The sequence below is a fragment of the Tetrao urogallus genome (assembly GCF_951394365.1).
Source record: "Tetrao urogallus genome assembly, chromosome: 10".
Classification (NCBI taxonomy): Eukaryota; Metazoa; Chordata; class Aves; order Galliformes; family Phasianidae; genus Tetrao; species Tetrao urogallus.
This window is the reverse complement of record NC_136823.1, coordinates 7,074,406-7,096,455: the sequence shown is the minus strand read 5'-3', so window position 1 is coordinate 7,096,455 and position 22,050 is coordinate 7,074,406. Positions and strand designations below refer to the sequence as shown.

The following is a 22,050-nucleotide window of genomic DNA, read 5'->3' as shown; positions in this document are numbered from 1 at the left end:
GCCTCTGTATCACACATTGCATCTTTCAGCTATCTTCAATAGCTGAGTCAATCAACTCAGTTGACAGTTTGCTTAGAAATTTTATTCTATGATGTTTGTGAAGGTAAGCAGGCAGTGATTGCAGCAGCAGCAGCACGACAGTGCAGCAGTGGGACCTCAGAGAAGGAATTACTTCCTTCTCACCACGTTCAGTGAAATCAGACATCCAGAAATAAAAATACTTGGTGCTTTGCAGGCAGACGTTTTCATTAGCAGTTTGTTCCCCTATTTATGTATTTTCAGGTGGAGTTTGAAGGTCTGAAACATGAAATCAAAAGACTTGAGGAGGAAACAGAGTTTCTCAACAGCCAGCTGGAAGATGCCATCCGGCTGAAGGAGATCTCCGAACGTCAGCTGGAAGAGGCCTTGGAGACGCTGAAGACAGAGCGAGAGCAGAAGAACAACCTTCGTAAGGAGCTGTCTCACTATATGAACATCAATGACTCCATGTACAACAGTCACCTGAACATCTCTTTGGATGGTCTGAAGTTCAGTGATGAAGCCACGGAGCCCAATAATGACGAAATCATGAATGGATTTGAACAAAATTGCCTGAGCAAACACAGCAATGGCAAGAACAATACATCAACCCCCAAGAAAAATGAAGGCTTCCCTCCAGCACCAAGTCTGGTTTCAGATCTTCTCAGTGAATTAAACATTTCTGAAATCCAGAAGCTGAAACAACAGCTTGTGCAGGTAAGCATGTTCTCTAAGCAACTGTGTACTTACAAATAAGTGCTAGAATTCATTCAGATTGGAATTTTAGTCTTCTCAGTATTTTCGGGGGACACCTTACAGTATGAATTGTATTTCTGAAGTCTTTGGTTGCTTTAGAACACAGCTGTCCGAGCTTTTGGCTTGTCTGGCCTGCACTGGGTGAAGAGGTATTGTTTTGGGCTGCATATAAAATACGTAATATAATTAATGTAGACAAGTGACAAAATCTTTTTTTAATATATTTTTGATTAAAACATAAAAGAAGGCAACAAAAACATAAACTAGCTGGTTGGGCACCTATGCTTTAGAATTTGAGGATGTTAAATGTTTGGCAGCGTAAAATCCATATTCTGGTATTTTTTAATTATTATTAAAAGAAGCTAAATTTGGTCATGTTTTGTTTGGTGGAATGTCAGAATGCAATACATGCTGTGTCCTCTACGTTACTTGTAGCAAGAAACTTAATAGCGTAAGTATTTTGTTAAAGAATGGATAGCTATTCCAGACACTTTCATCAAAAGGAGTTTTGCACAACCATATCTGTTTTCTGTAATTATTTCTGAAATTACAGGCTTTTAATTGGTGCCAAGCATTTCTGTGTTATGTATGTTCTTTTGGGAGGTTGCAGAGCATGAAACCAAGTACATATTTCTGTTGCTGAGAAGAGTTTTAAGGTCATTTTGTATTTTTTTTTTAAGAGCCCTATTAGAAAGAACCATTGTGGAAAAATGGATTTCTTTCAAAATGAGAACTTTCTGAGGAGAATCTTCAAAACTTTCAGTATTTCTGAGGCTTTGCATTCTGGACTGTCCTATGTTTGTGATAACTTTCTCTTAGGCCAATTTAGAAAACATTTTGATGGAACTCCAAGCTCCCACTCTTGACTAACTGCTTGCTGTCTTATATTTACTTGAAAATTTGTATTATAACAGTAAATTTTAGCTTATCTTCAGCTGTGAGCATATTTTTACAAAGAAATGCCCATTTTAGAATGAAAATAAGATATTTGGGGAGAAACGCAGCTCAGAATAGTTCCTTGGGTCTTTTTCTTTTTTTTTTTCTTTTTCTTTTTGAGTACATGAAATAGCCTTTTCAATAATGTGCATGTGATCAGGTTTCTGTAAGCATGTGGACCTCGGCCTAAGTTGCTGTCTCTTAAAATGAAGCCACTTAAGTGAAAAGGTTTCCTTGACGTGGTTGTCTCTGTTCATGTGTTTCAGATGGAAAGAGAAAAAGTGAATTTGTTAACGACGCTACAGGAATCTCAGAAACAGCTGGAAAACACCCGGGGGGCCCTGTCAGAGCAGCATGAGAAAGTTGGCAGACTTACTGAAAACCTGAACGCAATGAAGAAACTCCAGGTCAGCAAGGAGCGCCAGTCTGCCCTGGACAACGAGAAGGACCGAGACAGCCATGAAGATGGAGATTATTACGAAGTTGACATCAATGGACCGGAGATCCTGGAGTGCAAATACAAAGTGGCTGTGGCAGAGATTACTGACCTAAAAGAAGAACTTAAAAATCTTAAGGCCAAATACAAAGAATGTGAGTCTAAGTATGAGGAAGAGAAGAACAGGTATGAGACCGAGAGCCAAGCCCTTACGGAAAAGATTGCGTCGTTAGAAAAATCCAGCAGGCATGATAGAGAGCAAGTGGCCAGGCTGGAAAAGGAGCTGAAGAAGGTCAGTGATGTTGCTGGAGAAACGCAGGGCAGTCTTAGTGTGGCCCAAGATGAACTAGTCACCTTCAGTGAGGAGCTGGCCAATTTATACCACCATGTCTGCATGTGCAACAATGAAACTCCAAACAGAGTGATGCTGGATTACTACAAAGAAGGCAAAGGAGGACGCAGTAGTCCAGAGGCCAAGGGAAGGAGGTCTCCTATTCTTCTCTCCAAAGGGCTGTTAACGATTGATCTAGGGAAGGCAGAGAATGGAAGCGGTGACAGCAGCCCATCTCCAGTGTCATCTCTGCCATCTCCCGTGTCGGATCCTCGGAAGGAACCGATGAACATTTACAACTTGATAGCTATAATCCGCGATCAGATCAAACACCTGCAAGCTGCTGTGGACAGAACAACTGAGTTGTCCAGGCAGCGTGTTGCTACTCAAGAACTTGGGCCAGTGGTGGACAAAGACAAGGAAGCTCTCATGGAAGAAATCCTGAAGTTGAAGTCCTTGCTGAGCACCAAGAGAGAGCAGATAGCAACTCTGAGAACTGTGCTCAAGGCCAACAAACAGGTTAGTGGGTCTTACAGATGTGATGGTTATATATATATATCAGGTCATAAATACAGCAGAGTTTATCTTTGAGGACATACTGCTGTTTCTTAAGTTCAGTGGAGCTTTTCTTCCTAATATCTGTAGGGAAGCAGGCTGAGAAGAGGCAAGCTGTTTCAGGTGAGGTACACAGCTGCACTACTATGAAGCTGAGCACTGGAGATGTAACTGGCTTTTGGCTATCACATACTCATGAGAGTTTTTTTTTAGGTATAGATTGAAGCTACCTAATGTGAATCATATCAGATTATGTTTAATGTAAGAAACATAAGATGAAGAAAGAACTTATTTTCTGTTTGAAAGAATTCTAGAGTTCTTAAGCTTATGTCCTCTCTTAAATTGCAAAGTAAAATAAAGTTTTCCAAGATGAGGATGCGATACAAGAATGTGGTAACAATAACAAGGTTGAAAGGTAAAATCAGTCTTTGGTGGTTGGACTGTGCCATACAGATTTGCAGGGCAGTGGTGAAAATAAGGCGCTAAGGCAGTGCTAAGGCACTGTGACATGCTTTGTTGTCTCCTCTAAAGTAATACGAGTACACCATTGTGTAAGAAATAAATATGTACTGTCAGCTTCCTTTTTTACTGTATTTTAACATAAAGTTATCCCATAACGTAAGATGAGCAAAATGCTCTAAGTGCAAGTTATGGATGGATGTGTGTAAATATAGACATGCTAGACATTTTTGTTCTTTGTGTTGAAGTATGTAATGCCTACTTTCATTTCAGTAGTTAGAGCTAGGCATTACTAAATGCATACTGCATAACTTCCTAGGTGCTGATGCACGTTGGTGGGAGCAGGAGCCCCCCTATTTCCCATCTGTTTCCAGTGCTCAAAGATGAAATTTTGTTTAATCTGTTCAAGAGAAGTTGACCAGAAGTTTTAACATCCCAATACTAAGTAAATGCTTAATTATGTGAAGGGGTGAAGTGTTCCATTAACTGCTATGTTTCTGTTCTTCTTGGTAAATGATAGACTGCAGAGGTAGCTCTTGCCAACTTAAAAAGCAAGTATGAAAATGAGAAAGCTATGGTTACGGAGACGATGATGAAGCTGCGAAATGAGCTGAAGGCTTTGAAAGAAGATGCTGCTACCTTTTCTTCCCTGAGAGCAATGTTTGCTACAAGGTAAAGAATATCTGAACTCTGCAAAATATGTCATTCCTTGCTTGTGTGGGGGAGCAGCTGAGCATCCTGGCCACAAGCAGCAAAGCTGCCCATGCAGTAAGTGGCCGGGTGGCGTGTCCTTTTCCACATTCATTGCTCACAGTGTTTGTCTGCAGTGTGTTCTTGTTGATGAGGAAAATGCTAGAATTATAGTATGCTGCTACAAAACAGGAGTTCGATGTGGGGTTATTTAAATAATTTGAGTTATTGTCCCTGTTGACCATTATCCCTGGTTCTTGAAGTCCTTAAAGCTGAGGACTGACATTTATCAATGCTAAATAAGTGCTTCTTATTCAATGAAGATTTCACTCTGCTTGACCTGGAGCAATTAAGAAAAACAAACAAACAAAGATGCTGGCAAACACAAACGTACATTGTTAGGTTGCCTGATCTGCAGTTGGCATCTTTCATTTCATTTACCAATGTGAACTCAACAGGGTCATCAGAACTTGCTTCTGCTCCTTAGTTGTGCTTTGTGGTGTTAGCAGATAATGCATACTTGCTGACGCATCATGTGCTGTACAAGTGAGAAGTTCATTTTGACTTATGTGTTGCTCACTGCTACTGCCATTGATTTCTTTAAAAATTGACATGTTTCTCTTTGAGAAACGTTGAAGTAGCAACCTTATTACAGAATGCAGCTCTCACAGCTAAGGAATGTGCAGTTGCTTCCTGTGTGCAGAGAATCCGGGAAACCAAATCAAAGCAAACAAACAAAAAGGAAACAACATAAAAACAATGAGAAATAAAGAAAAACCTTCATCTAAAAGTTGTCTGTCCCAGCTTAGTGACGTTCACAGGGGCATCCCTAACAATGCTCCTGTGCCTGTATATAACAACGCTGCCTGAAGGAGGTGGAGAGAAGAGAGCTGCTGGTGAATTAACCTAGACAGTTGCTTTTAAGATAACCCAAAGGAATGGGACAATCTGAATGTGCTGTGTGGTTCTCTGCGTTCTCTTAGTGTGTGCATGTGTGTATATACATTTTTAAATGTATAACATTTTCTTTCTATCATCTGCTAAAAAGTACCACAATAGGGAACCACAAGGATGTTTGTAACGATTCCTGAGGCTTTTCCATATCTTTTTTTGTGGAGGTGGATCTGCAGCAGCATGAATGTCCCTTTAGTGACCACAGGCTTCCTGGTGATTCAGTCTTCCTCAGCAGTATCTGTGTGTATGAGTAAGCATGGAAAGGCAAAATGTAAACTAAGGAAGCTGAAGATGGAGTTGTGGCACCTCATTATGCTGGAGAAAGCAGAACCCTGCACAGCATGCATTTGTCCTGCTCTCCTTTTCTGGACTGTGATCTAATATGCAGAACTTGCAATCTCTTTTGTTAACTGTAGATAGCTTGAAGCTGAGAGGAAAGGAAAAAATACACTACTGGCTTTCAGTTATTTTTCCTAGATGCAGACAGCTAGCTGCCTATGTTTTCCTACATGTTAATTATGCTGCCTCAGTGAGTTAGTGTGAGTGTGGTTTGGAGAGGATGTATTGTCAGAGAACTAGGAGAGGAATCATTCTTTCCCTGCCTTGTTTCAGTGTGCTGTCACCTAGAGGTCGATTTTGTCCTTTTACTGAAAAGGGTTCCATGGTATGAGGAAGGCAGAATAGAAGTTCTTGTTAAAGTGAGAGACTGAAGAGCTCAGTGCCAGAGTTATTGCAGGGAGCTGCGTGTGATTAAAGGCACTGTCTAGGAATGCACAGCCGACTCCACTGCCTAAATGAACAGTTAACATTTCTGAACTTCTGTTCTACATAGTAACTGTAGTGAAAGCAATCAGAGGCCAAGAGCAAATCAGGACTCAAAAAGCTGAGGATGGAAGGAGTAGAGACCTCTTCCACCGACCTTTCATCTTGTGAGCACTTGTGCTGCTGGTCACTGCAGCTGGGCCTTTGTACTCTGCCTCCAACCTGTTGCGTGAGGAGCTGCTGATTGCCTGCTGCATGCCTGGTGTTTCAGTAGCTTTCAAGACTTACTGCTGCATAGGGCACTGTCACTCCTTTTCTCCTTGACCTCTGGTCAGGGAAGTTTAGTAGCCTGATGGCTGGCTGTGAGCATTTCCCTGCAGTGGCTGCTTCATATGAGCCCTTATTTCAGGTAAGGTAGGGAAGGGGTATTCCGAGGTGCTTGGGCAAAGATGACTCCAAAACAGTTTCTGAAATTGATATTTAAAGAGCACCTAAAATGTAAAGTATTAACAGCCCAATTTATTTCTCTGCCATTGCCAACAGCTAATGGAGCATCTATTAAGCACCGTCAGTCTCGTTCCTGCTCTGGCCAAGAGGTTCCTATCAGCAGAGATGAGTAACAAATGGTGGGTCCCTTGCCCCACCATACTCATTTCAGTGCTTTGTGTTTGACCGTGGGGTGAAGCAGACAGCTGCATACATCTGTATTTTCCACAGGAAACTGACCATTTTGTAGGATGCAAGAGAACTGTAACAATAATGTGAGTTGAAGATTGAGCGTGAATAGAATAACTGACCTAATTTCCTTTTTAAACTAGAGTAATCCTACTAATGTGACAATGCTGCCAGCTATTTTTAATAAGTAATAAAAATGCAGTAAGACTTGAGGCTGGAGACAAAGGAAGGCTTGCAAAACACAGATTAATAGCTTCCAGCATTAAAGGAGCTATTGAGAGACTGTTGGGGCATTCTAGACAACACCGGAAGCCTAAAATTAAGCTGTCACACAAAGGAATAAATCAAGATATGCACAATGTACTATGGAAGTGCATTCAGTAGCTCTGCTGCAGAAGTCCAGATTTTCTTAATCAGCACACCTCTCCCTGTTGTATGTACAAATGGGCTGAAAGCACTGGGGGCTGGTTTCAAATCTGCCTGATAGAGCTGGAAATGGAATTTACCTGCTTAATGAGACTGTAACAGCTCTTGCAGTGCTGTATTGCAATCAAATAATTTGGTATTTTGCTACTAAATTCTCCAGGAAAAAAAAAAGATGCAATAATTACTTTGTTAAAAAACTCGAAGAGAAGTTGAACTTTTTTTTTGCTTTACTTTCTTGAATAGGCTTGCACTTGCTAACAGGAGTCCTCAGTGGTGCAAAATATAAATGAACAGCAAGGCCTGATGCATGTTAGGGTGTGAGGGTTCATTAGGGCGCAGCCTTCAGCTTCATTACGAGGTATGCATAGGTACGTCTTTCTCTTTCATGGATGCCACCTGGTTCCTGCACTTTACCTGTTATCTGAAGCAGCTGTTTGAAAGAATATTTCCCAATGTTTCTTAAAACTCTTCACACAAAATAAACAAAATAAATTACGGCTGTCTTTCTGATCCCTGTAAGGGTGAGGTTCATCTCAGTACTATTAATCATACAAAAACTAGATTGCGCCAAAGTGAGTTTTCAAGTCTGTCTCTAAAGTCAACAGACAGACTGCCACTTCCCAGGAACTATTAACCAGAATGTAGAATAAACATCAGAGGGCACTGGCTGAGTCCTTACTGAAGTTCCTAGATCTATTCCTTGATAGTAGAGGAGAACTCTGACTGAACCTGCTTTAGCAGGGAGGTTGGATTTGATGACCTCAGAGGACCAACCCCTGTGATTCTGTGATCTTCACCTCTCTGCAAAAAGACAGGACTCTGCAGTTTGCTATTCACGTTTTCTGTTTCTTTTCCAGAGGCTGAGAACAATCAAGGACAGTAAGAGAACAGGCAGTTCTCGTTCCTCTGAAATAAAGATAGAACACTGAGAAATCCTGCAGAAGCCTGAGGTTTTTACAAGCAGAGAACAAATGTGCCCAGATGTAACTAATGGCTATCCCCATGCCCCACTGTTTTCATAAACAGTAAATAGAAGGAGAGACAAGCTTGGCAACAAGTCAGCAATGAGGAACAAGTGGCAAATGTTAGAATGTACTGGAAAAAGTGACAGGATGTAATATGAGATGAAAATTGCAAGCTAGTGAATGTGGTGAAGAAGCAAAGCTATGGCTACAAGAAACTAGCTGCTCTTGGTAATGGAGAGTTTTTCAAATGAATAAACTGTGTCAGATTGTTTTTTCTGAGTGTCCAAAGTATTTGGGAAAGTATTCCCATGTTCTTGATCATCAAGGGGCTGCAGAATATAAAGGAGCTTAAATTCATGCAGATAGCAGTGCAGTCCTCACAGGACTAAATGTAGCTGGACTCCACACAGTAAAATATTGAGCTTGTCTATAAATACCCTGTAGGATAAAATCTCAGAGGAACCAGACACTGAAAATGGGACTTTGAAAATTTCCAGAGTGGGATTCCAGACAGGAGTAAGAGTTTGTGTCCTGTTCCTGCTGCTCAACCTGGAGCTGATGAAGGATGACTAGAAAGTCTGGGCTGCGACACAAGGGCAGGACCAAAGCATTCAGCCGTGTTACCCACAGAAGAAGACATAAGTAATATCCTATAGACAGTGGTTGATGCCCTGTGCCTGCCTGTCATTATTCAAAGGCATTTGGATAATGGATAATGCCCTTAACAGAATGACTAAACTTCTGGTTAGCTCTGAAGGGGGCAGGCAGTTGGAATGGATGATCCTCGTAGGTCTTTTCCAGCAAAACTATTCTTAATAGCCATGTTTATAACACTAATGTAACTGTAACACTAACTCTAGACTCTACACAGTATGACAATTAAAATGCCTAATGCAAGTAATGCTGGATATGTCAGCACTCAGCCTTGGTGAAGGCGTTCCTTGTAGATAAACCCCGGAGCTGGGTTGCAGCAGTGAGTTCAGTCTTCTCTCAGATATCTTTCAAAGTAACCGTGTCCACCCCACGAGTTCCTGGTGCTTAGTTTGAAGCCCAGTTATGCTGAATGTTGAGGAGAGCAGAACGCAGGAGATGTCCCTGTGCTGTAGGTAAGGATGATGCCAGCTCTTGGCATGCAGCTTGTCTGCCCTTTGTTTTTAATCAAATTATGAAGTGGGTTACTTGAAAATACCTTATATGGCAATACCACGGCAGCAGCTATTTGGATCTGTAGTCTAGTAGCCACGTAGTTGTTTGGCTTTTTGCATAGCGTTGATAGGAATGGAGAGTTCAGGATTAGGTCTTCATCTTCTGCTCCCCCCTTTCAGTGAGGACTTGGGAAAAAAGTCCTGCCTGGGTGATAGCTTAGAAATTGCTTCTAATCTAGTGGCATAAGATCATTAGTTTTGTCTTCTAAAATAGGTCTAAACAAAAAACGAAAAGAAAAAAAAAAAAGTTTTCTTTTGAATTCTAGAAGAGGGAATTTGCTGTAAAAGTTTATGATCTGTCCTTGAGAGTTTTTATCAGTGGAAGTTCAGAGCAGTACCCAGCTGTGTGGGGCTGACTGTTCCCCCTCTGTACAGGAGTGCAGGACACAATCCTTCCCACATGTTTCACATTATAAGAGATTTATGGTTTGATTACTTCCTTTAATAGCTTTTACTAATGAACACTGATTACACATGGCTGATTGTAAGCATTTTAGAAAACTATAGCTGGTTATAAATTACACTCTGTTTACAGTGCAGATGTCAGTGATGCACACGTATAAAGGCTATAGATTTATTCTTTTCAATGCACAGCTCAGATGAGTTTTTAATGCAAGGCGTTGAGGAAGGAATTGCCAATGAGGAATTTACAATGAGTGAAGTTTCACCAGACCTACTTGTACCTTACATAGAGCCTTAAGCTGGCCAACCCCAAGGTGTTCGTTCTTCTGCCTTCATCAGCATTCATGCTTTATTTGAGTCCATGCAGTACAGCTGTGCACATGGAGCAAGAGCTGGGCTTAGTTTGCTTCCCAGAGTCGTTCAGATGCTGACCTAGCGGAGGGCCAGGGTCCTGCAGTTGGAGCTGGGTGAATTTTCTGTGTAGCTGAATTGGGACTGGTGTGTGCAACGAGCTTGCTTGCCTGGAACAGGCTTATGTAGTGTTTTTTTAAATAATTATGCTTTAAAAACTTTTTCTATAAACAAACATATTTTTTAATGGATATGCAAATCCCTACGCAGTGTGAGTTCCCCTGGGGCGGACAGCTTTGGTAGCCAGCTGGGGTGGTTATGATTGGTAGTTCCTGAAGGCTTGGTTTGGTGGGTATGGTGGTGTAATGGGTTGAAGGTTGGGATGGATGACCTTAGCAGTCTTTTTCAATCTTGATAACTCTATAATGCTCACATTTGGCTGTTTTCTGTTGTCCGTATATAGTGACAACCCTCAGTTTTCTGTCTTTTTGTGGTGAGCTCCTGGGAAGTCTTTATTTAAACCTTGGCCTTGCAGTTAACAATCTAAATAGTATAAATTGTAAACCTTGTCCCCGGTCCTGGTCCACGCGGTATCCATGGAGCTCATCTGCAAAACAGAGCAGAAGGTTGCCTTTGGAGGAGGAAGGTGAAGGAAAGAGGGTGTTAAAATTCTGTCTTTAATATTAATTTCTAACATAAAGAATCAGTTTGGAAGCAGGTGGCTAATACCCCTTACAACTGAACTCACTCGCTGTTCATTTACATGTCATTTTAACTGCTGCTCTACTAACACATAGGGAGTTTAAATCTTCTGTGCCTTAATTTCTTATGTAGGCTGACAGCATAATCTCTCCATGTAGAAGTGAGAGCAGTCGATGCTCTGGAAGCCTCCTTCAGTCACACCTCAGTCTTGCTTTCTTGGAAATGGTGTTATGGGCCTCATGATGACTGCAGAGAAGGGGGGAGAAGTTTAATTATATCCAGGTGCCTTTGGTTACGTCACTTATTTGCAGAAAGATCTGGAGTCAGTAGTGAGTTCAGCTATAAATGGTACCAAGCGTGGTACATGCTGAAGTTTAAAGAAAATAATACGTAGGAATATTATGGCACTTGTCAGAGGTAGTGATTTGCAGCTTTTGAAAATGAACCGACTCGTTATATTTGTCAAAAATTTGACATTGGACAGTTTTAGAGGATTTTGCTTTTTCCCATCACAATATTTAATGTTCGACTGTGTGGATATTTGTTTTTGTTGGTGGTGGTCTTCAGAATCGAGTAGGTATTTCCTTAAGCTCTTTGTTCTGTTGTTCTAATTATCAATCCCAAGAAAATAGGCAACATCAAAAGATTCTCTTCAGTATCCACTTAAAAATGTGAACGTGTTCGCAACACAGCACAACAGCCTTATGCTCAATTCATGTTCTTTAAAGCGTGAGAGCTCAATTATATTTTCAAAAGTGTTTTTAAAACAAAGCTACTTTGTGTTCTGATCTTCTAATGATTTTGCATTCACTCTACAGCTGGGAAGTAGCTGAGCACATGGCACATGAGATTGTGAAAAGGAAAGATATTTTATTGTTATATCTGCAAAGCAGAAATACAGCTGCAAGTACCACAGAAGCACGCTGTAGTGGCTGCTGCTACCACGGGTAGCTCTGCTCTGAGTAAAGCAGCTCTGAAGGCTGTTGTGCTGCAGTGCGTGGGGAAGCTAACTTCTTGTGTGAGGAAGCGAAATGGGGAGTGGGTGAGCAGCAGAAGTAGGGCACATCCCAGTCCACCTGCACACACTGCATCTGCTCTCCCATCCAATTTTCAGTCCTCACCTGTTCGGTTCAAAGGAACTGTTGCAGTGTTTTGCATTATGGATTGTTCCCCTGACTGAGGGCAACCACGCTTGCACCAGGATAAGGTTTGCTTTCGAGGCTGTATTGTTTCAACTCACTTAAAGATCAGGAAAACAGATTCAGGGTGCACAAAGGTGTGCAGCATAGTAGTTAGACTTCCTGCCTGTCCCATGTCCTCCCACACACAAAACAACAGTTATTCAGGTATTGTAAAAATTGCAGCTGTTTGTATGCTACTGATAGCACTCCCTTTTGTTGCTCAGGAAGGAAAAGCTGCCTTCATAGAGTTGTATGGAAAAAAGTGGTGAAGGCATTTGATGTCCTGCATGCCTCATTTTTCGAGGCAATCATTGGATATTTTGAACCTTTGCACTACATAAAGTGTGTCGAGGTAGTGACTTGCTACAGTAAGTTTCTGGAGACAAATTCATGGCTTTAATTCTAGCTCAGCTCACACACCAACTACTTTATGACTTCTAGACTCTGTCAGGTGCCCATCCATGCTATCAGGTTTGGCACAAGTGACCAGGCACTTTTTACCTAGAATGTCACAAGAGCACAAGAGAAACCCAACAGCCCTCAGCCTTCTGTCTTTAGTCTGCACTTTGTTCCAACCCGCAGATGAAAGAAATGCATTTCTAGAAACTAGAAGGCATAGTGTGAGCAGTGATGTTATGAGCCATGCCTTCCTGCAGCCCCGGCCTCATGTGAAGCTGGTGCCAGGTGCCACCTCCATAAGAGAGCAGGGAGGGCTGGTATGGCTGCAAGACTTATTTTTCCTCTTCTCAGTCTTCCCAGGGCTATTCCTACATGTCTTCCTCTCTGCTTGTACTCACAGAGGCGCATAGACTTGTTTTGCCTTGTGATGTCCCTCTAAATCTGAGGAGGAAACAACAAGCAATAGGATTGTAGCACGTTTAGGGTTCCTGTTTTTTTTTGTTATTGCCTTGTTGTTTTGGTTTTGCTGTGCTCACCATTAACTCACATAGGGTTTCTACAGTGGTTCAGCAGCATGCAGAGATTTGTGTGGAGGTTCCTGCACACAGCAGCCCTAAACTCACATCCTTCTGCTAGGCTAAGCTACGCTGCAGTCTGCAGGTTTTACATAAACGTTTCTGGGTTACTGTATAATCTCCATATGTGTTCCAAAATAAAATTCAGGTTTTTTTCCTTTCCCTTGTTCTCTTCCCAAGAAAAAAAGTGGTTAAGGATAAGGCCTAATCCTGCAGCTTGAAGTCAGGGAGAACAGAATGGGGGACTTCATTGTATAAGCACAGCTGACAAATCTGCATGTGAATGTGGTTTTATTCAGTGTGGGTGTTGTTTTTTTTTCCCCAGTCTTCTTTATGTTGTTTAATGATGGTAAATGTCCCATAACCTCAGGGGCTTTTCCATTTTGGCATTAAAAGGAACTTCTTTGCAGAACGGGCTGCCCAGGGAGGTTGTGGATGCCCCGTCCTTGGACGTGTTCAAGGCCAGGTTGGACGGGGTCCTGGGCAACCTGATCTAAATGTGTATGTTTGGTGGCCCTGCTAGGCAGGGGGGTTGGAACTACATGATCCTTGAGGTCCCTTCCAACCCGGGTGATTCTGTGATTCTGTGATTCTGTGATTATGAAGTAGTTGTGTTTTACAGATGTGGCCATTGTAAATTCCAGCTGGTGCCTATGATTATTCTCTTGCTACCCATATTTATAATTCTTCTGTGTGCAGTAAATGTGCATTTACGTACATGTAAAGATAGACACTTCCAAACTGTGGTGCACCATGCTAGCTAAGTAGTTTCCAAGCAGGCATCTGTATGGCCTCCCCTAAAGGGCTCCTAGTAACACCCAGTTCTGTTGTTTAATTGGTTCAAAATTAATTTTGGTGGTGAAAGCTATCATATAAAAGCAAATTGCTGTAGAAAAAGCAGTAATAAAATACTAATCATAGTTTCACATCAGGAGACAGAGTAGATTAAACTAAAATTATTAAAGATGCATCTTTATAACAGTGCTGTTCAGTCTCCATTGGGAATTGGTTGGTGTAGTCCCTGGGTGAAGCACAGGGGCTCTTTGAACAGCATCAATAAGCGCTCTGGTAATGGCCACATTACAGCACTCCTACTGCTCCCCTCTGACTCCCTTTGCTGCCTGAAAGTTAAAATGGATGTGGTCTCTGTGTAAGTGGAGACGAAAGTAGATTGATGGCATTATGTGTGTGCACTGTGTCGGGCTGATGGGCTGTAGGACATCCTGCACATCTTATACAGGAGTTCTTTCACACCAGGCTTCAGTTATCCAGGGGCACCCTTCGTTGTGCTGCCCTGAAAGGCGTGAATGTAAGTGCTGAGCGTGGGACTGTAAGGACCCCACTGAAGGTAGTTGTGATTTCCACATGTTGACCATAGTTCCTATTTAAAGCTGTATGCAAGCAACCACAAGATTATAAGACTGTGCTGATATCTGCCAGGCACGAGGGATTCATGCTGTATGGATGGAAACGGGATTGCTAAAGGTTGATGTATTTCATTGCAGATGTGACGAATATGTCACACAGCTGGATGAAATGCAGCGGCAGCTCGCGGCAGCTGAAGATGAGAAGAAGACTCTGAACTCCTTGCTTCGGATGGCAATCCAGCAGAAACTGGCACTGACCCAGCGCCTGGAGCACCTGGAGCTGGACCACGAGCAGTCCAAAAGGGTGCGCACAAAATCTGCTTCCAAAGCCAAGAGCAGTAACCCTACTGTAAGTCATGTTCGCTCTTGTGGAGACAGGCCTGAAGGATCTGTCCTTAATAACCAGGTGTTTTGTAGCGAAAAATATAAAATCTGTTGTGACTAGGAGAGGTGTGTAGAAAAACCGTATTATGCATCTTATTTTATGCTGTAATTGTCAGCGTAAATCCCCACTATCTGACGTCGCGGTGAGTTGACTTGTACTAGTAAGTTGTTAAACCAGGTAATACAAGTTGTATTATGGTGGTCTTAACTGTAACTAATTCGTAAGTACGGGGATGGTATTAACAAGTTAATGGTGGAAAGGAAGTAGCTTTTTCCACAATTAACCTGTGTGGGTTTTGCTGGTTATGGTAAGTGTTAAGAGTACACCTGATATATTCTATCTGGTGTGACTCATTGTAGTTCGTATAGCACAAATGTGATCCTTTCTCCAGGGTTGCAGCATACTTTAATAAATGCTTTCACAGACAGAAGTGAACAGAAAACCTCCCTTGCTGCTGAGGCTAGAAGTGGTGAAAAGCAAGTGTTCAAATTAGTTATGTCTTGAAAACAGATAACATTTTGAAACTAGAACCAAAATTAAATAATTTGCCTGATATGGCAAATACTAAGAACTTGCAGTTATATCACCACTTACCAATGTCCTAGAGCTTTTATAGGCCATAAAAGCTAGGAGATACATGGTAGGGTACGTTATTTACACTCTGCTTCCCTCACTTCAGAGGGTTAACCAGATGAAACTTGCACATTTATACTAAAAATATGCAATATTTACCCCCATCTGGTATAAAAGCTAAAAGTTTGAGAATTGGGATCCTACTGGTGGGCAGTTTCACTTGAAATTATACTCTGGAAAAGTCCCGTGTCCTGGAAGGATCTCTATGGTGTCCTGATGCTCCTTGCAGCACACTTGGGGAGGAATCTGTTTGGTATATTAGTGTAGCCACACGACGTGTCTGTGTAGAAGTAATGAGACTATGGTCTAGTATTGTTTTTCTCAGCTTTCAGTATTAATCCAAACAGGATGATGCTTCAGAGCTCTGATCATTTTTTAAATACACAAACGATGTTGCATTCCTTATGCAAGAACATGTTCCACAGGGCTCTACATTATAGGCACAGGAAGCAGATCACCCACTAATAAATATTTATGAAGTAGCTTAGTATGCATATTAATCTTTAAAAGCAAACAAACTTTAGTCTGCTGTTGAACTTCTAAGAGGCCTTTTTAGCCACTTAATTTAAAAATGGTTGAAAATACAAAAGTGTACTTCATAATTGGTGCCTATATGGAAGATCAAGAGCGAAAAAGTTGTTTCTAAAATTGTGGAAAATCTGTGGAGCACAATAAGGCACGCTTTTTTTTCCCCTTCAAACCAGTTTTCAAGTGCCTACCCTCAGACTTTATTTTAATGTAAAGCCCTGTTCATTTTGTACTCTTTCAAATAATTTTGTATGCCTATAGTAGTACTTAAAAGCAAGGCGAGACTGCACAGCTGTCTGCTCAGTAGTCCTGTTCTATAAAGCCATTCTGATGTTCCCGCTGTGGTACCGCCTCATCTCACTGCCATTTCTTATAGATGATCAGCAGCTTGCTTCCTCTGCATTGCCACTCTGCCTATAGTAGTCAGGAGATATCACAGTACTCGTGTCAGGTAATAAGGAGCACAGCTTGTTTTCCCAGCGAGGGGAAACCGCTTGGGATTTTGGCTTCCCAGATACTAGAAGGAAAAAAAATAACAGTGAAGTCCCATACAATGAGACTGCAAACCAATGGAACTGTGGAAAACTTGCTATGAAGCCGAGAAACACGAGGATGCCACAGCCAAATGCCAGAATTGCATTTCCCAGGATTGAGAGCTGGGGGAAAACCCAGGTTTGTTAATTCTGACATGCTGCTCAAACAGCACTGCTATTGCAAATAGCAATTCTGGCCTTAGAAAATAGGCCCTGTGCATCTGATATTACTTTTTTTTTTTTTTTTAGCAAACACTGAGTTCTCCTGAATTTGAGCTTTAATAGTGCTAAGTAGCAGGTTTGATATTTTAGAAGCAAGGCATTTTTTAACAATTTTCAATCCTGCTTTTCTCTTCTTTGCTGCACAATCTTCCAAAAGGCCTTTATTCTTCTCATTCCTGCATTAAGTGTAATTAAAAATACTTGGTAAAGGAGGCATCGGCGTGCTTACCTTCTGTGCTTCAATAGAAACAGAAGTTTGCTTCCACTCTGTTAGGGAGCTGTAATACATTTCTCACCACGTCTCTGATTGCAGTATTTTCACAAAATACTGATGGCAAAAAAAGTAAATTTGAGAAACTAATTGAATGAATTGTCAGGCTTTTTTTCAAATTAGCTGCAACTTTCTATAAAGATTTCAATGTTATGGTGGCTATTACTGCTGGTCTTAGCTCACGCTCTTCAGTTCCAAGCACGAACAATTTTGCTATCAGCACAATAGTCCTAGTTATCATTTCTACCTTCTTTCATTTCTGTGGATCTATAAATTGAAAGGCAAACCTCACCGCTATTTGAGCTTGTTGAAGTCATGGTTAAACTTCTTCTAGTGTCTGTTATAATTTAAAAAAAGAAAAGAAATGAGCCATGGTGGTAAAGGTGACTTGATCCTGCTGTTTGTATTTTTAGATAATGATTGTGTTTAAGATTGAGGCTTGTAATTCCTGATTAACCATTTCTTAAAATGTATGTTTGCTGTAAGTCTTTCATATCACTTCCAATGGGTTGGGCTAAAGCATGAAAAATTTCTTAAGCCGTCACCTACCTCTGCAAGCAGGCTCTTCTGAATGATGCTCTCTGCATTGGCCTGCATGACACACTGACCTGCATGTTTCTGGAAAGTGTTTCTTGCACATTTATTGCTGTTAACTTGTGCTTGAACAGCAAAGCTTTATTCAGTACTTGTAAGAAACTTTCTTTCTGCAAAGCTATTGCTTCCAGGCTAAACTCATAAAGCACTGTTTCATCAGCTTGGAAAGCATCTTTGAGCTAAATTCGCTGCTTCAACCCCAGCAAGCTAACAGACTCCCTCAACAACTAACCTGCTATGGAGCTTTTGCAGCACGTTGTATTAAGTTGTCAGTTCTATGAGAATTAAACACTGTTTTGTTTTTTTTTTCTAATGCTATTTTTTTTTTCCATTTTTCAGCTGTAGAATAGTCCATGGAGAAGGCCTTTCCAACAGTGCAACAGCATTTCTTAGCCTCTTTCATTGTGGTTATAAGTGGTAGCCCATTGCACAAAGAATGCAAACCACTGCCCCGATCCTAACTTTTGAAAACTCCTTTCCCTGTGTACTACCTGAAACTTTCCTTTAATGTCTCAAGCTATAAAACAAACAAGCTTTACCTATAAGTGCTGCTGCAGTAAGAAAACTTACAAGTGCTGAAGAAACCTACTTCAAATGTAACGATCACCACATTAGTTTATGATCTACTAGAAATGTTTGGATGGGGGAATTTCTTATCTCATTGCAGACGCTCATTGTTCATCCGGTCATTAAACCTGTGCACTTTTGATATTTTGATATTTCTCTTTAGCTTCTTTAATTCCTTATGTAGAAGAGTTTATATAAATGCAGTGGTTTGTGCTCATAGTTCCTCTCCAACTTCGACTTCTGATGGTTGATTTCTACATCAGCATGTGGCAGAGATTATTTTTTTTGGCTCTAGATGTGTTTAGAAAAGAGTTTCAACACAAAACAGGAGCTCTGCTAAACTATATGTGTGCTGTGCTTCAGCAGCTTTTTATTATTATGAAATGTTAAGCTTTATATGTTTAAATTACTGATTTTTTTTTTTTTTTTTAACTGCCATATTCATTAAGAAATCCAGGGTATTCAAATTCTGGGGTTTTTTTCATATTGTATTATTATTCTTAGGAATAGTTCAATGTAACAAGAAGAAAACTTGACTTTGCTCTGGTTAAAACAGTAATAGGCACTTGAAAAATATAAGAAAAGTAGTGTTACCTATAAATTCCAGAATTCCTGGGTTTTAGGAAGTTGAAGTATTATTGATTAACAGAATTTTATACAACTGTACCAGTTAAATTCCAAATTGGAATTGTTTTGTTACTTTTTCATTTTTATTGTGCCAAATTATGGTACATTTAGAAAGAAAAATTCTAAAGTTGTCAATGATAGGGTGTTATCTATCAGCGCCTTCTGTCATTAATTATTGCCAGTAGTGCCTTTAATCATTTGAAGGGAGAACCTTAGAACAGCTTCGTCTATACAGGAGGGAACGGAGTGGCTGTTGTGGAATTCAGTGAAGACGTGGAGCAATAAGTGCAAAGCGAACTCCCCTTCCGCACATTTTTAATGGGTAGACTTACTGTGCTGGATGGTATGTTCAAGGAATTGTAAAAAATTCTGTTAGTCAATGATATTTCATCGCGCAAATCCTTACAGATTCAGGGGAAGAGAGGGAAGAGAGAAAAACAAAACCGAATCGAACCCGAATACGCTTTGGGAACCAAACGGACTCATAGCAAACACACGAGCAAGGTGTAGAAACACATTTGTGTAACAGTACGGGGGACGCAGCGGGAGCATTGATGTTATTTAGCTTCGTGTGGTGGTGGATGCAGCTGACCATAGTATTGTTTGCAAATGTGAACAACGGAACACGAGTAACTTCTCTTGCATGTTATACCTAATGGTTGTGATTTCAGGAAACAGAAACGGAGCAGTGCGTCACCAAGCTGTACCTGCCTCTGGGGTGCTGTTTGTTGAGGCTGATGTGAACGATTAAATTGGTACTTGTTGGGGGGGAATTCCCCCTCCTCAAAAAAAGTTCAAATTGAAATAATATTGACAGTAGGGAAAAGATTTCTGTTTGCTGGAAAAAAAAAACACAAAGAACAACATTATTATTCCTAGATGTGGGGACTTATATTTCCATCTTCTGTTACAGTATTGATTCATAAGAAATATTGTTGCATTTAAAATTACTACATTTGTATGTGGGTATTTATTTGAAATGATGTCGAAGTACTGTATTATGTTCTATGTGCATTACCTTTTAGTGGTGGATTGGTCTCCATTTAATGTCCTATGCATGTATTCTTGCCAAGTAACCTTTACCCAGATCTGAAAAAAGTGGTTGTTAAAGAGACAACGTGGGAACTGATTCTTAAAAGTATCATTGTGTGTTAATTGGATAACCTTAGGAGGCATAGAGGGAAAAATGTTACTTCCAAATTAATACGAAAATGTTAATGTAGGAAAGCAATCTGCCTGCGTAAAGGTAGTCACATTGGCAGTGTCAATAAAAGAGAAAAGGAATCACGTTTCCCGCTTGCGCTTTTTGCTTTCTTGTCTTTTTGAGAAGGCACCGTGCTGATCTGTCAGCTTTCCTAGGCTATTTTCACAGTGGAACTAAACGAATACATTTATCTGAGAGAAATGGAGAACTTACAGCTAAGTTTGCTGCAAGACTGCACAATTAGTTCTTTGTGCTCGTATCTGAGGGTGCTGCATCCTCAGCACAGCTTCACCGGTGTTCCAGGATTGCTTCTGAGGGAGACGGGCTGAGTCTGTTCCACTAACAAAGGCAAACACTGGCAGCAGCAGAGGAAAGGGCTCACGTTTGTTTGTCACCAGTGTGGGAAGGGTAGGGCCGGTGCTTGTGCTGGCTCCTGGTCCTGAGATGATGCATTCATTGCTCGTGTGCTCTTCAAAACACAGTAAGAAAACGTTCAGCCAGTAGAATTATCCTACCAACCACAAACAAAAAAACCGGTAAAGAGGGTTTGAAGTCTGAGAGCATGGCTAAGGTTTGCTGTGTCTGTAGGATATCCCTGGAGCAATTAATTGGTACTGACTCACAGGAATATTAACTATGGTTCCATACTATTGAACTCTCACTTTCCTAGGTGGAAATCTTAAAGCTATTCTACTTGTATCACTGGTAGCAATCAGGTTTATTACACCAGCTAATCATCACGGTGTGTAACTCAAGAGTGGCATAATTTCTAACAAAACCTCAAAAAAGCTTGCTGAATTGTTGGTGTGTTCCACCAGCAGAGTACATCTGCTGGGATGTGTGGCCTTGTTGTGTAGTTCTGTTTTTGCTATAGTGGGAGCTGTATCTGCAGTTTGATTTGAGGGAGAAACATAAATATGTATGCATGCAAGTGACAGAAGAACAAGAACAGACCTGTTTAAGTACTAAGGCAGCAGAATTAAAAATGCTTTCATAGGAAAATAAAACAATGAAGCAGAATATTCAGCTTAAAAGCTATAAATTAAAGCAGCAATTTCTTTGTCTGTTTTCTGTGTAGAAAAAATTCAGTGCCTGCAGGGGGATGTTGCTGGTGCTGAGTTGTGAGGGTGGGTCACCAGCAAAATTCCAGAGTACGGATGTTGCTGTATTTAGTTTGGGGGAATCTATCAGCTCTAATGCTTGCCATGGATTCAGTAAGTGAGTAGGATCCTTGTTTCTTGTAGTCTTGAACAAAGCTACAAACTTGCCAGAGGAGGAGCAGGGCAGCTTTTCAGGACTACTGAGGCACCTAAAGATAAAGAGAAGCAAGCCTGCAAGTCGCCATGTTCCTCGTTTTGTGGGATGAGGGCAAGGCAAACGGACATGCATGCTTTTGGAGATCCCTCTGGATAAATGGTAAAATGCAGTTGCAAACATTTACAGAAGGTACACTTTAAAAATTATATTTACATTTGTGTGTTTGTAAAGGCTGATGATACAGATCGATGATCAGCGCCAGGTAAAGGTATTTTTGCAGCCCAGGTACTATTGGAAACAATGGAAACCTGTGAAGGTCTGTCCTGTGAGCTTGAAAACAAGCAAAGCAGCTAATAGATCTGGTAAATTTGAGTTCTGTATTGAGCAGATAAACATTCCTTAGTAGTTGTTAGGAAAAACATTCATGTACAAACTACTCCAAAGATGATTTCATCTTCTTCCTTTCACTTTCCCAAGGGTATTGCAGTCCTTTCAGTAGAGGACACAGATTGCTGCTTCTCAGTGCAAAGGCAGATTTCCACAAAAAGAAATTACTGCAGCTGCAGAGGGGGCTTATTTTCCCTTAGGTGCTACGCATGGATCTCCAAGGTAATCTGAGACCTGATTTCATACATGCAATCTGCATCACCGTGCCATATCCAACCCTGTGGTGCTGGGACGTGCTCCTAAGTCATCGGATTTGGCAGCTGTCAAGTGAAGTGGCTGTAAGATGTCAAAACTTACATATTATAGATACAATTAAATAGGGATTAAGGAAGAAAAAGATTCTGGGTCTGGTTATAGATATTAAAATAGACTACTTCTGATGTAAAGCCAACACCATGCTGGAGCAGTGTAAATCTGATTATGCTGAAAATTTAAAGAGTACTTAAAACTTTATATATGTATTCATTGAGAGTTTTACATGCACTTGCACTGAATGAATGCATGATGGTCATTTCTAGTGAGGAGACTGTTCCTGACTAAGACAGTTTGTTTCCTTTCTCCAAATCACATTGGGTAAGCAGGCAGCTTCTACCATCTCAGATGTGACTGGTTTTTTCCCTGTGTGGCTTCTATCCTA

At 40.9% G+C, this 22,050-nt stretch overlaps 1 protein-coding gene across 1 annotated transcript in view; it reads left to right on the top strand.

The window, feature by feature from the left end:
• The window catches only part of BICD2 (BICD cargo adaptor 2), a gene marked incomplete at both ends in the record, with an annotated part of 74,194 nt that extends 59,604 nt beyond the window's left edge, over nt 1–14,590 (top strand). The window contains 4 exons of the mRNA XM_079540540.1: nt 283–735; nt 1,977–2,996; nt 4,012–4,163; nt 14,284–14,590. Of these exons, the coding sequence (XP_079396666.1) occupies nt 283–735; nt 1,977–2,996; nt 4,012–4,163; nt 14,284–14,590 (1,932 nt within the window). The remainder of the gene's footprint in view (nt 1–282; nt 736–1,976; nt 2,997–4,011; nt 4,164–14,283) is intronic.
• Nucleotides 14,591–22,050: the final 7,460 nt, after the last annotated feature.